This window comes from Argentina anserina, chromosome 6, assembly GCF_933775445.1.
Source record: "Argentina anserina chromosome 6, drPotAnse1.1, whole genome shotgun sequence".
Lineage (NCBI taxonomy): Eukaryota > Viridiplantae > Streptophyta > Magnoliopsida > Rosales > Rosaceae > Argentina > Argentina anserina.
This window is the reverse complement of record NC_065877.1, coordinates 31,748,282-31,762,912: the sequence shown is the minus strand read 5'-3', so window position 1 is coordinate 31,762,912 and position 14,631 is coordinate 31,748,282. Positions and strand designations below refer to the sequence as shown.

At 39.5% G+C, this 14,631-nt stretch overlaps 4 protein-coding genes across 4 annotated transcripts; 1 reads left to right on the top strand and 3 right to left on the bottom strand.

Annotated features, from left to right (window-relative positions):
• Window positions 1–716: 716 nt before the first annotated feature.
• On the bottom strand, window positions 717–3,136 carry LOC126797302 (uncharacterized). Its single transcript, XM_050523949.1, has 4 exons — window positions 2,679–3,136; window positions 1,207–2,428; window positions 1,008–1,176; window positions 717–912 (listed from the first exon to the last, which is right to left on the bottom strand). The coding sequence occupies exons 1-4, from the start codon at window positions 2,997–2,999 to the stop codon at window positions 717–719; spliced, it is 1,908 nt and encodes a 635-aa protein (XP_050379906.1). The 5' UTR covers window positions 3,000–3,136.
• A 624-nt stretch (window positions 3,137–3,760) lies between these two features.
• LOC126798597 (uncharacterized) lies at window positions 3,761–5,567 on the top strand. The gene is made up of 3 exons (XM_050525605.1): window positions 3,761–4,095; window positions 4,241–4,264; window positions 4,888–5,567. The coding sequence occupies exons 1-3, from the start codon at window positions 3,897–3,899 to the stop codon at window positions 5,232–5,234; spliced, it is 570 nt and encodes a 189-aa protein (XP_050381562.1). The 5' UTR covers window positions 3,761–3,896; the 3' UTR covers window positions 5,235–5,567.
• Window positions 5,568–5,877: 310 nt separating this feature from the next.
• Window positions 5,878–8,298, bottom strand: LOC126798590 (fatty acid hydroperoxide lyase, chloroplastic). The gene is made up of 3 exons (XM_050525598.1): window positions 7,689–8,298; window positions 6,691–7,072; window positions 5,878–6,573 (listed from the first exon to the last, which is right to left on the bottom strand). The coding sequence occupies exons 1-3, from the start codon at window positions 8,121–8,123 to the stop codon at window positions 5,921–5,923; spliced, it is 1,470 nt and encodes a 489-aa protein (XP_050381555.1). The 5' UTR covers window positions 8,124–8,298; the 3' UTR covers window positions 5,878–5,920.
• A 1,665-nt stretch (window positions 8,299–9,963) lies between these two features.
• LOC126798583 (condensin complex subunit 2) lies at window positions 9,964–14,394 on the bottom strand. The gene is made up of 13 exons (XM_050525590.1): window positions 14,053–14,394; window positions 13,774–13,875; window positions 13,530–13,647; window positions 13,134–13,201; window positions 12,992–13,052; window positions 12,703–12,903; window positions 12,328–12,614; window positions 12,092–12,236; window positions 11,758–12,002; window positions 11,631–11,661; window positions 11,325–11,470; window positions 10,974–11,084; window positions 9,964–10,330 (listed from the first exon to the last, which is right to left on the bottom strand). The coding sequence occupies exons 1-13, from the start codon at window positions 14,329–14,331 to the stop codon at window positions 10,136–10,138; spliced, it is 1,989 nt and encodes a 662-aa protein (XP_050381547.1). The 5' UTR covers window positions 14,332–14,394; the 3' UTR covers window positions 9,964–10,135.
• Window positions 14,395–14,631: the final 237 nt, after the last annotated feature.

Sequence of the window (14,631 nt, the reverse complement as noted above, 5' to 3'; positions counted from 1 at the left end):
AAGATGCGACCTGGGAGGATGCTGAGTACATTGTCTCAACTTATCCGAGCTTTTGGCACCTGAGGACAGGCTTCATCTTGTGGGGGAGTCGTGTTGGGCTCATCCCACAACACCCTCCATCTGTCATGCTACACCACGGATTCACTATGGACACCCACTCTTTGTATGGCCTTTGTTTAGTTTCTTGTTGTTGCCCTCTGTTTTGGGTTTGTCCCCTAGTAGTTTTTGTCTGGCTTCCCTTTGTTGTTGCTATTTAAGTGTAAGCAATCCTCATTTGAGGGATATGAATGAATCTGTGAACTTTTAGCATTTCTTTCTTTTCATTTCCTGCAAGAACCCAACACATTCCCTCACTTTTTCATTCAATTTCCAACAAGTAAACATGCAGATTATGCTGGAATTTAATTCAAGATTTGGAATTCGTTAATGCATATAAGTTTTGTCTTTTAAGAAAGATATATCAACGTGAAATAAATAGAGGAAGCCACCATTTAATAGAAATTTACAGTATTTTGAGTTCGAAAAGAATAAAAGGGAAAAAGAAATAAAAAGAGTACTGCAAAGGTGCAAAACTTGTTGGGTGATGTTTAATGTAATGATATACAAACTTACATATATATGCAAGCAGTTTGAAACCCAATCAATACACATATGAGCAGACAAGGAAAAACAAAGATGGGAACACTAGGATTATGAATACAAAAACTCACAACAAATTATGTGTGATCTTGGGGAATGGAATTTACATCTGGCTTCGGAGGTATTGAAAGCTTGCTTTCAAGCATAAAAGAGAGATCATGCATCTGTGACATTATTTTCTCCACATCTCCAGACTTGGATCCTGCTCTTGCACCGAAAACATCTCCATTATCCTTCTTAACATCATCATCTATTGTGGCTGCATCAGCCATCCTACAGATGCAATATATATATATATATGGTTAATGACAGGCTGTTCAAGGAAGAATTCATAGGAAGATCCAAATAAAAAGTCTAAGTGCATGCACCTGTCTAAAACAGAAGCCTCTGGCTGGGTTATATCTACTACTATAGAACCATGTGAACTGCTACTTGCTCCAGCAGAGAGATCTGGCTGCAAAAAGCCACCAAAATCCAAGTCCTGTGAGTTGGTAGCTGTGCCGAACAGATAGGTTACTGAAGTCTCATCAGTAGGCGCCATTTGATCGATAGTTTGTTTTCAACAGCTAGAAGCATTTTGTGCACTACTCAAGCTAGAAAAATCATTCCAAGCACCAAATGAATTATCAGCTTGTGAGTTCCTAGCAGCGCAGAACAGGTTTGTTACTGAAGTCTCGTCAGCAGGTGTTATCTGATCGACATATTGTTTTGAAGAGCTTGAAGGATTGTGTGCACTACCCGAGCTAGTAAAATCATTCCAAGCACCAAACGAATCATCATCCTCATCAATAGTCTTATTATCAGGAGCATCCATGCTAGTAGTCTGCCATTGAGTGTCTTCACCCCAATCAGCACCAGTATATATGTTATTTGCATTTTCGGCTATTATGTCATCCTTCACCGAAGCAAGCGATTCTAATTGTTGAGGCTGCCCAACTAACCCAGAGTTGGAAGTACTGAATAGATCATCTGAAAACCAGTCGTTACTTGCGGACGTAGTATGGTTTGGTTTTACATTAATCGAATCCCCAACAGATCCAAAGACCGTGTCTATATGGGCAGAAAGATCAACTGTAGAACCCACAAAGGGGACAATAGACTTTGATTCTTGAGGAAGATTTTGAGAAGCAGCAGATTGAAAACTTTCCGGCCAACCACAGATGGAATCACCACTCGCACCTTGAGTAGACTGCAGATCTGCCTCAGAAGGCTGCACATTATCAAACAAGCTAGGAGCTTCAATACCTATAGAAGCAGTGGTGGTAGTCTGTATAATCGACTCAAAGGGCTTCTCAGATGCAAACAAACTAAGATTTTCATTACCTTGGAAAGCACTACTCTCTGTGTTGGCAATCTCTTTGGTCGGCTCAAACGCAAACAAACTAAGATTCCCACTGCCTTTAAAAGCATCATTCTCTGCAGTGGCAATCAGTCTGTCCAGGTCAAACGGTTCCTCAGATGCAAACAAACTAAGTTTTTCACTACGTTTGAAATCACTACTCTCTGTAGTTACAATCCGAGTGCTCGGCTCAAACGGCTCTTGAGATGCACCCAAAGCACCATCATTCTCTCCTTCGGCAAAAAAATTGTCCAGATTCATTCCAGCCAAGTCCATAAAACTTCTAGGACGAGTGGTAATCTTCTCATCCGAACCACCATTCCCGGATTTCTCAAACTTAGAAGTCCATCTTATCTCTACACTCAAAAGCTCCGACAACAACAACTCCTCTTTAGATGGACTCTGTCCTCTGCTGGACTCATTCCCTTCAACCGGTAAGTCCACTATCTCCTGCAAACCAAAGTTCCAAACTTTTACCAAGTAATTCTCTACTCGGCATATCCCTACAAATGTGTACACTAATGACCTTATCGCGACACGAATCTAACGCCTACAAGAGCTTCAATATTTCTCATCATCCAAACAATGTAATGCTTAGAGAATCTAAATTTCATTTCTTCCTCATTTTCTCTCCAAACAAACAAATCAAATTCAATATCATCACCAAGCAAACAGAAATATACAGAATCAAGAAGAGTACCGATCCATCTAGGGCTAGGGACTTGAGCAACAACTGGAACCCTAAAGTGTTGCGGAAATTGATAGGATCAGGAGGGAGGTCCTTGCAGGTTTCGCCGCCGCAGAAGAAGCAAATCAGCGACTTCACGCCTCTGAGAAGCCGGCCCTGGCAATGCTTGCAGCGGAGGTTCGGCGGCGAAGGATCCAGCTCGGATATGGTTTCTTCCGGCGAAGGGAGATTTGGCAACGGCGTGTCGTCCGGGACGTACGACGACATGTTGGCTTGTTTTCGGAGTGAGATCTGCAGCTGCCTTATCGCATCGGTCAGGATTTCGACGGCCATTATGAAGGGTTGGTGGTCCGATGGGATCACTGTGTTTTGGACTGGGGGCGGTTCACTGTGAGAGTCACTGGTTCGCAGATTTCCCACCACTTTCTGTTTTTAACTCTGTAAATTATGCAAGTCGGTGGTTAGATGTGATTGAATTTTCATCGTAACTTGGTATTCCCTTACATCTGCCTAGCCCGCCTATACCATTTTTGTAACCATTTAAAGATAAGATTACCAGCCCATTATTATTACTAGCTTCATACCAAGGCGATGCACATGATTATCATACAAAAATAGAGGAAAAATGCAAAACCTTAGCCCCTATAAGTTAGAAGAAAATTAAAAATTCTTCTAGACTATAGCTAAGTGACAGCCACACTATCATCCGTCCCTTGCACTTACTACCACAATCGCAACATCCCAACCGAAGACCAACATCAAAGCACCAAGCAATGTCCACGATTTCTCATTAATAAGCACCCGAGGGACACCGGCAAGACCAGAGACTAATTGAGACGTATCAGTGTCGCCGGACGATGTCGCATCTAGATTCTAGAGAAGCTTAATTGAGTGAAACTGTGCTATATCTCCTCAAAGTAATAACAGAAGAAAAAAATCTTTGTTTTACTTTCACAACTATGTGTGTATTGCTCTAGTAGCAAATGCATTGTAATTTTTCTCTTGTAGCAAATGATAATTTAGAGTATAAATCACACACTATAAACCGCGTGACAATGTGTTTCTTTAGCTAAAACCACCGTCACACCCTCAAAAGTCTTAACAACCCAACACACTCACACATCTACTTCTTCTTCCTCCCACGTCGCCGGCACCCAAATTCCCCGACTTCCTTCCAATTTTCCGATTCCCCACCAGAGCCTCGACTACAAAGCACAAGAAGAAGCCGCGATGGCGATGCGCCCGGCGGTGCTGAAGGCGGGGCTGGTGATAGTTGGGCTCTGCATAGCCGGCTACATTCTGGGCCCACCTCTCTACTGGCACTTCATGGAGGGCTTGGCCGCCGTCTCTCACTCCTCTTCTTCCTCCTACTCCTGCCCTCCTTGCACCTGCGACTGCTCTTCTCAGCCCCTCCTCTCCATCCCCATCGGTAATTTCCGGTTTTCACTTAGATCTGATCTGATCAGATCTCCCTTCCTTTTTTACCCTCCGATTCACCTCTCTGGGTTGATCGCTAATCTATCACATTAGTTCTGTCACCTAAATTACTGATCTTAGTTTGTTTGTTTCTGCAGGACTCAGCAACATTTCGTTTACAGGTTCGCTTCTAATTCCAGAATAGCTTTTGCTGATTTGCAGTATTTAATAACTTTGCAGAATTTAGTTATCTTTATCAGTATTCAGTACCCTACTGAAATACTAGAAATTGAGCTGAAATGAGGCTTGTGCAAAAGTAAGACTTGAGTTTTGGATCCCCTGACACTTGGTTAAGCTAGACATTGCTGCTAATTTTGAGTGGAATGTGTGTAGTTTGTCTTCATCGCTATATCTGAAGTTAAATTGATTAAGAGTTCACCAAGAGATCGAGGGGCTAGTAGTATCGTTTATGGATCAGCCGTGGATTCTGGCCCTTTTTGTTATTCTTGTCATTGATGGAAATAACTCCGCTTCTGCTCTCTTTTTTTCGATCAATTTGAGTTTCTTTTAAATTCGTGGTGTCACTTTGAAAAATGAATTTCTGTCTTTCATTGTCATTTTTGTGTTCCTTATTCTGGTTGAGCCGGCGTTCTCATCATATTGGAGTTTAAGTTAACATTTTTAGACGAGTGGTCTTACTTTTTCCAACTTAGGTTTTGGATGTTTTGTTTACTTAACCAGAAAACTCTATGCAAGGTAAGGGCTACATGAAGGTTTGAGATTGTTATTCAATTCGTAAATGCAGACTGTGCAAAGCATGATCCGGAGGTGAACGAGGATACGGAAAAGAACATTGTGGATCTTTTGACTGAGGAGTTGAAGCTCCGGGAAGCTCAAGCTTTGGAGAATCAGCAAAAGGCTGATATAACTCTACTGGAGGCTAAGAAGATTGCATCACAGTATCAAAAAGAAGCTGACAAGTGCAGTTCTGGGATGGAAACGTGTGAAGAAGCGAGGGAGAAATCTGAAGCAACATTAGTGGCTCAGAGGAAATTGACAGCAACGTGGGAGCTTAGGGCTCGTCAGAGAGGATGGAAAGAAGGGATGACCAAGTCTACTGCTCAGACACAAGGAAATGTCCAGACTGTGTAGAAACCATTTTGCAGATTAATTGAACAGATTGTCTTCAACATGGTACTTCCTACCTTGCTTAGTGATAAACTTTACTAGGCTTTTCTTCTTTGCCTTAAAACTGGGGTATAATATGCAAGAATCTGATCAATTTACATTCACCAAAACGAGTTATTTGTTACCATTTATGGTTGAAAGTATAGAAAGGTTAGTTATTATCCAATTTGTAATAGAATGTTGGCAAGAACCTTGATAATCAATTTCTCAACCCAGTTGTGGTTGAATGTTCCACTTGTAAGACTAAAAGAAGAAATTATTCATTAAATGTTAGTAAGAATGGCTGTCTATCCCTGATGAGGCTTGCATGATTGGTTGGTGGTCAAATTTTCATTGCTTCTGTTGTTTTTTGAGATTTTTATTCACCTTAACGTAATTGGGGGATTAAACTATGATTTCTCACGTTTAAGCCATATGGCCTTGGTTCTTTGTAATGCAGGTCCAACAATTCATACATTAGGCGCAAATTTTAATGTTTAGATTTATTTATGGAATCTGGGCACCCCCATCTTGGCCTTTACCCTCAAGTATCTGTCCCTCTTCAATAGACTACACCCGTGACCCCCTAACTAGACCCCAGAATTTATGAACGCAAACAAAACCCATAGAATCATAATCACCTTTACTATCATTATTTGAACGAACTGTGATCACACTGCTTTCTGCTTTGCCTTCTCAATGGCTGTGATTGAGGAAGAAGTTCCTGTGATGGAATCATATCTTTGAAATACATGAGCAACAAACAAACAAGCAGTGAGGGTCACTATGTCCTTGCCTGCACATTGTTTGTTTGAGGCGCTTGGCGAACCAGTTTGCGGTCCATTAGACCAGTACAGATAGTTTTGTAGCTCTTTGTTTTCCAGAAACCGATCCGGTTTAAATGTCTCCGGATCGTCAAAGATGTTCTCATCCCTCATGACCTGTTGTTGGAAGCCACAAAGCAATTCTCCCTTCTTGATGTCAAATGCCGAGTCATGTGAACTGAGTTGGAAATCCTTTCTGGCTCGAGCGAACTGGAGAGGAACCGGGGGATTGAGCCGGAGTGTTTCATACACAACGGACTGTACCAGTGGCAAGTCTTTCACCGATTCAAAACTCAGAGTTGAACCGGCATTTTCCCTGACTTCTTTGACTAATCTTTGTTGTAAACCAGTGGTGTCACTGGCAATTGCACTAACTAAACTCGGAAGAAACACAGAGAATCCACCAAATGCGTTGAAGCCAAGCACAAAGAGGAGGTTGTGAATTGCTTCTTCTTTACTTAGTCCGAATTCGGTTTGACCTCTGTTTACTACATCTTTCCCTGCAAAACATACCACGAAGATGAGTGTGTATGTTTCAACTAATGCTGCCTTACTACTGGTAGGTTCTAACTACACTTGAGAGAAAGAATGTGCGTGTTTATTTAACTTGAACTTACCATATTCTTCTATAAACTTGTAGAGCTTGTTGTAGTCCCCACTCACAAGAAAAGAAGGATACGCAAAGGAATGAAGGAAAATCTCCTCCAGAGGCTGAAGCACACCGATCTTCACAGTGGGGAGGAGCTGGAGAGCGAGCCAGCGGTCGAGCATAACATGGCCGGACTTGGCTATTTTGGGCGAGCTTGAAACGTCAGCTCCAACTAAGCATTTTGTAAGGAACTTGAATATGGACTTCTGGAGTGGGATCAAATAGCTAGCTTTTCCATCCTTAGCGATATCTGCATCTATCGTGTCCCATAGTGCAGAGAGGTTGGCGGTGAGCTCAGGTACCCATACCTTGGAGCTTTGTTTCAAGATGTCCATGGCAAAGTTCTTGATCTGTGAAGAGAAAAAAAAATGTTCAGATGGTAGTAGTCAGTGACCGAGTACCAAGTGTTAAGCAACAGGAAGCAATTGAAAAATCTGATAATTGATATAATGAAAAGTGATCTTTTTAGGAAGCGCTGAACTCTACCCTACAGATCCATACTAAGGTTGATTTGATGAGATTAAGGACACCATTTCTGATTAACATATTTCGTATTTTCCGATCATGCCAAGGCAAGGACCACCATCAATAACTGTAATGGTCCCTAGCTCGACATCTAAGTTCTAAAACGGGTCCGGTGAAATTCAGATTCTTACATAAATCTGGATACCTCCGGCTTCCACACTATGATACAGACAACCCAACGAGTTTCACACCCCATCACATTTAATTACCATTTTAGGCTTTTTCGTGTCACGCTAATCTCTTTTTTTATACTTCCAAGCAATTTAGAACCGTTCAAAAAATATTAGTCAAGACCTACGCGTCCATTATTGGGAGAAATTATCATTATGGTCCGAAAGTTTTTCACTTCTGGGTTGATTTAGGAAAGATGAGTGAAATCTAAGTAAGCAAAAGTCACTTAAAAAATGAATCAACATCAATTTGAGCTAGAAATCCATGTACCTGGGCATGTTGAGGCTCAGATGTATCAAGGTAAGCACAGGTCCTGAGGTCACCGGTGAACTTAACACTGGGCATGAAGTCACCGACGAGACAGTTCTTCTTCTCGACGAGGTCCATGTCGAAGAGGTGCGAGAACGACTTGCAGTCCAGCACGGCCACAACGTTAGGGTTAACACCCAAAAACAGCGGGAAAGTCGGAGGGACATTGGTACGGAATACCGTAGACTTGTACTTCTCGGTTCTTTTCTTGAAGAACGTCTCCGGTCCCTGGAACCAGAAGTAGTCCAGCCGGTCGGAGATGGGGCCCAGCAGCGGCCAGCCGTACGCGCCGGGGATGGTACGGACGGGAAGTGACGTCGGCGGTGGTGCAGAAGTGACTGTTTGTGACTGTGAGGAAGGCATGCCCGGAGTGATGCTCATCATGAAAGCAGACATCTTTGCCGTTGAGGTTTGAGGGATTATAAGAAAGGGGGAGTGAGGAAAAGGTGGAGAATTTTTTAAGGTTTAGTTGTGACTTGGTGAGGTAAGAGATTCTGGGAAGACCGGAACTGTTTGCATGTATACATAAAATGAAGACCGAGTTTTTCTTTTTCGGGTGGACAAGAAAATCTGAAAATCCAGAGGAAGTTTCATTTTCTTTATCATGAAGTTCATCTTGCTTTTTCTTATTTTCATTTTTGGGATTTTGCAGCGTGATTAGTCGATCTTTTGTCTATTCGTGATTTGTGGACAGATAATGTAATCTACGAGAAGACAAAAATAAAAAAAGATTTTTTTTGTTTTGGAGTTGTGGATCATGTGAAGAATAACATATATCCATTTTTAACGGAAACTTTCACGTTTTGATTAGTGGTCGCTTATGAGCAAATATTTTCATCAAGGCACCTGTTTCAACTAAAAACAGCACCAATTCAACTAAAACATGTTCAATTGACTATAAGATATTCATTTAATTTTTCCATTAAGTATCAAAACTATCACATATTTTAGGCAATGAATAAATTTTTAACTACAAAATTTAGAAAATGATTGGCTACGTTATGTTCATTTATGGTGTTATGTAATTTAATATAAATTTTTGTTTATTAGATTCTTTATTTTTGTAATATAAATTTATTATTTGTGAAATGACATTCATGGGTATTAATGATTTTAAACTAAGATTTCGGGTTTAGAGTTTAGAGTTTAGAGTTTAGGGTTTATGATTTAAGATTTAGGGTTTAGGGTGTAGGGGTAGGGTTTTAAGATTTAGAGTTTAGGGTGTTAGAGTGTAAGGTGTAGAGTTTTAGAAAGAAACTCAAAATAGTCGTTGACAACATAACTTAAATATAATTTTTTAATGAAATCTTATAGGTCAAATTGTGATTTGAATGGTATACCATTAAGCATGCCACGTGGTGTTACGGTAGCACTCAAAAATTTCTCTAGATCTCATAAAAGTACTTAATGCATTTGTAGAAGGCAACTCATTGATTCTCAATTTCCCGTTGTTTAGTACTATTCTATTGTTAAGAAACTCATTCATTGTTCTCTAAATAGGGTGGGGGTCTTTGTAGGTCCACATGCCTCTGAGGCCTCGTTTGGTTAACAAGAAATCATGTTATGGAAAAGGAATTCATTTCAGTTTTCATCTCTAAGTGTTGTTTGGTTGTCATTTGATATTGGAATGTGAATATAAAAAAATGATTTGACTAGAAATTGACTCCCTCTTAAAAGCCTGAAATGAATTTCATACCTAGGAGTGGTATTCTATTTCCATTCTAATCAATAAAGACTAATTTCCTTTTAAATTGTATTTTATTTCCTTATAATTGAGTTTTAATAAAAAATTTGATTATATATTCCATTTTAATGACTTACTAAAATAATTATAAATTTTATATTCCATATCTACCAAATATTTATATAGAATGAACACAACTTTTTCCATTTACATATGAACCCGGAAAAGAAAATCAAATCATTTTCTTTTTCTCTATTTAAACAAACGGGCCTAAGTTTTATACGTAGCAAGCTTTGATTCAAACTATACTGCTGTGTGGATAAAGCTTTCATAAATATATGATATGATATATGACGCATGTGATGCTCTCACCTTGTTGTTTGAATCAAGAAATAAACATTAAGTAAGCCCAAGTGATAAGATATTTCATTTTTATTGGAAGGGAATGACGAATTCCTCTCTTTCATTTTCTTAGCAACATTCATACCAAATATCAACTCCATATACAAATACAACCAACTTGTGTGAGAATACTAATCTAAGATCAATACAAACTACAAAGGCAGCCTGGGGGTCATTAAAAAAATATTTAACAAGGTACACGCTAAGGCACATTCTTCATATTCCTTCCAATAATAAATAGATGACAAGCTAAGCTCAAATAAATTTTGCATACAAAATTACAGTCAAACATTGCTCCCAACGGTTCCACTAAAATGCTTCATTACAAGAGAGGTAGGTGTACACTGAGATCGTCCAAATTGGTATTGTCAAGGATCTTCAACCCATGCTCATTGGCTAAATGCAACAGGCATATGAAACACAGATGAGGGGAGATGTCATTGATGGTTGAAGCAGCCCTGCAGTCACTAGGAAAGGTACCCAAGATTTGCTTGAAGGACACCACCTGTTCTTCACCCTTTACCAAAATACATAAGTATTAGTAACCAGAATTTACTTAATCAAAAGTTGAAACGATGTATGAAAGAATTGGTATAGACAGTGGTGCCAAACATGTGGTTGGATGCATAAAGTTATTGTTTTGTAAATTGTACCACAAACTGATAGATCATACGTCTCTTTTGTGAAATAATTGAAGTTCCAAGTTTGGTTCACATTAATTTGTTTATCCGTGCATAGGAATCTGTCAGGTCTGGCATGTACAATTCAAGACAAAGGTACGTGTTTGATCTATCATATAAAGCTTTACAGCCCATTCCAGCACGTTGTGCTCCTCCAAAATTGTCCTGATCATTATACAGTCACAGAAACGATTTTTATACCACATGGATATAACAGTCACTAAACCAATTAAATTAGGCATCCATGCTGAACAAGCTTCTGACTATTTTCCACACAAAAAAAGGCCTCTAACAAAAAATAAATGCTGAACAGAGACTTGTATGTTGTTTTTGTCCGAACAGGCTTCTACTAGCTTGCAAATTATTTTAATTTTACGTATCTTTTAATTTTATTGAAATGAAGATGCCTAATAGTTACGTTACACTAAACAAAACTACAAATAAGTAACTGAAAAGTTAAAAAAGAAAATTGATACACACCTGGGTAGACATTTGAATGGTTTCTTGTACATGGCCCCAAAGGGTTTCTTTCAAAGCCTGGACATCAACTTGTTTGGACGTCTTATCATACTGGACTTCGATTTTGTTTACCTGTAATGTTCAGAGATATGCAACCGTAAGCTAAAAATGCAAGAATTTGTCTTAATTCCAATAACAACACATTTGAACTACTCTTAAGATTGCAAAGCCTATAAAACATGAAAAATTGCAATCATCAACTTGAGATATACATGAATACATATTCATAGCTACCCGAAAGAAAGATTCAGACCAATGCACAAATGCAAGGGACAATTTAAAACACACCGAACTGAAAGATTAGGAACCAACCTGGCGAGGTTGAGAAATAAGTATGCTAAAGTCCGCAAAATCACTATGGACATTTCCCTCATCATGTTGGCCATCATCAAACTGGCCACCATCATCATCGGAGAATGTAGCTTGCTCATAATCATCATGTTGTTGCTGTGGTTGATCTGATTACAGGGGTGATTAACACTACATGTCAGAATTCTTTTATTTATAAATCAATTCCAGATTTTACACAAAATAAAGGGAAATGATCCGAAGAAAAGCAATATTCAAAGTTATTAACCGGTCATTTATACTTTCCATCAACCAGATAAGGCTTATTACCTGAGGACTTCCTCCGTCTCCTTCCAAGGCACTGCAACCAAAAGAGTATCAGGAAAGATACAGCAAACTCCACTTTAATAGCTTAACGAAAAGAACACATATAACCAATAATGGTGAGAAGTATCACCTTTACATTGGGAAGAAGAAATAACTTGACAAGATTCTCTGGTTGATAGTGGCAATCCTCAGGAAGTTTTGTACTGCAAATTGCTCTATTTGCAGGCAATAGCAACGACTTGGGGTTTTTGGGGGGAGCAAATAGATCGGACATTTCTTCTTCCAAGGCTTTAGTGAAATCTATATCAGGCTGTTGTTTAGGTTTCTGTCGCTTAACTGTTAATGGTTGTTCTGCAGAAGTATTGACTTCCAAACCTGGAAAACAAATCGTGCAATATGTTCTCATTTACAGATGACATACATTTATGCAAGCATACATACTGGTATTTGATATGGTGACTCACCTTTAGTTTTTTGGTACTTCCAATGATCAGGACCTGCCCAAGCATTTTGTTTTGAGTTAAATCCAAGACTTAAAAACAAAAAGTCATCAATTTTCTCAAGTCTGTCATCCATATCAGGTCCATGGAAATAAATTGATTCATTTTCCTGCAAGAGTTCATAGAATATCAGGGAACAAAGTAAGTCTTCACTTATTCACAACTTTGAGAGGGAGCACTAGATCAAGTACAATACAAACCTCGTGATAACTGGGAAAACTTGTATTTTCATAGTTATGTTCGTCCTCCACCATGCTTGTTTGCTCATCGTGATCATAATCCCAGGTCCCATCGTTGTGAGATGCACCACCATCTATGTCAATGTCATTATTATAGGTAGAATCGTCCTGCTCTGCCGATTTCTGAGCATATGTATATGTATCTATTGGCCTTTTGTTACCTTCATCAAATCTATCAATTAACTGCCTGAGAGTTGGTGAAATTTCATCTTTCATCCGCATGTTCAATACCATCTCTTCAACATATTCTACAGAAAGAGCAGGAAAATATGGCTGTTATTGAAACTTAATAGTCTAATTGGATAATGAGAACACAATATGTGATCAAAAACTCACCAGTAGCAAAAGAAAGATCAATGGTATCTGGTTTGTCATGTTGATTATCAGATGATGTGCACTTCCCTGGTATTTCTGATGAGTCAAAGAGCACTCTGCATCTACCATAAATTCCAAGATTATTCATCAGAAGACCCCTTGCCCCACCTTCATCAAATTGCGCTGATGTCTGATGATACAGTGGATCAACTGCAAATGCAACTGAAAAAAGAAACAAAACTAAATTATAACTTTGGCCTTTGCATCTCATGTCCAAAGTAGCAATAAGATTAAGTGAGGATGCAATCACCATCGAACTTCTTCACATTTAAAGCCTCAAAAGATGACTCCAGTGTTGATAAAGGTGACATCTGCATTTATGGATTAATGGGGGACATCAGTATCTGTATTCAGAGTTTAAAATCATTCTGTCAAGTCAGAGAGCTACAAACCTTTTTCTCTTTCTTGGAAGTAGCCATAGCTTGTTCATTGTCACCATTCGCACCCTCCGTACCAGTATCTAACATTACGAGAGAAAGTCAAGAGACCAAATTAAATCATGGAGCACATATCCAGAATGAAAAGGTGAAAGTACTATAATTAGCTGCATCTAAGAGAGCCATACAACATATATATTAGCACATCTAACATACAGATTTTCCCTAAACTGAAACTATAAATTGACTATCATGATAATACCAGCAACTTAGATAAAATCTACCTCTCCTCACGTCAATAATTGTTCCAAATACAAAAGATCACTAGTTTTGAAATCAACTTTGGCCAAGAAATGTATTCTCTTGAATAAGAAACAAAAGGGCACTGCTAGAGCTGAGTGAAAATCTAACCTTGCTCATTATCTTGTCCAGCTCGGTTCATCCCACCAAGAACCTTGTACGCCTCGGAGTGAACTGAATCAACTCTTAAGGAGTATATCTTGACTCCAGCTTCCAAAGTACAGCTTGCCTGCAGTCAGAGAAACCTGAACTTAGCTAAATTCTTATTCTTTCTAACCAAAATCACTTTTCATTCACTTCGAATACAAAACTAGGCCAAAAATTACTTTAAACAACCAATCTTTATCAATATTACCTTCTGAAAATTCGTCTCTGCATCCTTTTCCTCTTCAACCTTGACAAGCTCCGCCAAGTGGTCAATCAAGTTCAGCTCCCATGTATTTTTTTGATTTATTTTCTGTACCAAACACATCATTAAAAGAAAAATCAAAACTTTATTAAGAAAAAAAATTCAAGAAACTAATACAGTAAAAGGGGACATCAAAATTCACACTCACATTGTCAATACCCAATTCTTCTAAGTAAAATTTTCAGTTAAGTAAATCGAGTTTCAGAGAGAAAGAGAGAGACTGACATTTTCGCTTGCGAGTTTGATACAATTCTGGAAGAGCTCAAGGATCTGCTGCTTATCGAGGCCGGGATCCGAATCGGGGCCGTCGAGCAGTGGCTGGCGATTGAGAGCGAGGGACTTTCTCCGAATCGCGGCGGCGCGTGCGGCGCGTGCCTGGGCGCGCTCCTGGTGGTCGTTGTTGGAGCCGAGGAAGAAGGGGCTGGTGGGAGACTGGAGGCGGGCGGCCATGGAGAGGCGCTGCTTCTGGGTGGCGGTTGGGTCAGGGCTGAGGACGTCGGCCATTGTGGAACTGAGGAATTGAATTGAAGAGTTTGGGAAATTAGGGTTTGGAATTTGGGGGAATTATGAGACGTCCGAGTGGTTTTCCCTCCATTTTGTTTTTGAAAAGATTTGGCGTGGTCGAAACTTTTGGTTTTTGGTTTTCACAAGAATAAACCAAAAATATATTAATAATATGACTATGCCATTACAAAATAAAAAAATTCATTATCGGATTGGAGGTTGATCGGGAGCAGTGTTCTAAAAAGCGGCCGCCTAGACCGCCTAGGCGGCGTCTAGGCGCTAGGAGGTCACCCACCGCCA

Bases quoted from the DNA above. Each gene is read 5' to 3' on its own strand.
- LOC126798597 (XM_050525605.1), top strand. From the start codon at position 3,897: ATGGCGATGCGCCCGGCGGTGCTGAAGGCGGGGCTGGTGATAGTTGGG. The intron at 4,096-4,240 runs GTAATTTCCGGT...TTGTTTCTGCAG, and splicing joins CCTCCTCTCCATCCCCATCG to GACTCAGCAACATTTCGTTT. The intron at 4,265-4,887 runs GTTCGCTTCTAA...TCGTAAATGCAG, and splicing joins CAGCAACATTTCGTTTACAG to ACTGTGCAAAGCATGATCCG.
- LOC126797302 (XM_050523949.1), bottom strand. From the start codon at position 2,999: ATGGCCGTCGAAATCCTGACCGATGCGATAAGGCAGCTGCAGATCTCA. The intron at 2,429-2,678 runs GTACTCTTCTTG...TTTGGTTTGCAG, and splicing joins CCCTAGCCCTAGATGGATCG to GAGATAGTGGACTTACCGGT. The intron at 913-1,007 runs GTGCATGCACTT...TTGCATCTGTAG, and splicing joins GAGGCTTCTGTTTTAGACAG to GATGGCTGATGCAGCCACAA.
- LOC126798583 (XM_050525590.1), bottom strand. From the start codon at position 14,331: ATGGCCGACGTCCTCAGCCCTGACCCAACCGCCACCCAGAAGCAGCGC. The intron at 12,904-12,991 runs GTGATTGCATCC...TTCTTTTTTCAG, and splicing joins AAATGTGAAGAAGTTCGATG to TTGCATTTGCAGTTGATCCA. The intron at 10,331-10,973 runs GTGTGTATCAAT...ATTTTGGTAAAG, and splicing joins CCATTCAAATGTCTACCCAG to GGTGAAGAACAGGTGGTGTC.
- LOC126798590 (XM_050525598.1), bottom strand. From the start codon at position 8,123: ATGTCTGCTTTCATGATGAGCATCACTCCGGGCATGCCTTCCTCACAG. The intron at 7,073-7,688 runs GTACATGGATTT...TTCTCTTCACAG, and splicing joins CTGAGCCTCAACATGCCCAG to ATCAAGAACTTTGCCATGGA. The intron at 6,574-6,690 runs GTAAGTTCAAGT...TATGTTTTGCAG, and splicing joins CAAGTTTATAGAAGAATATG to GGAAAGATGTAGTAAACAGA.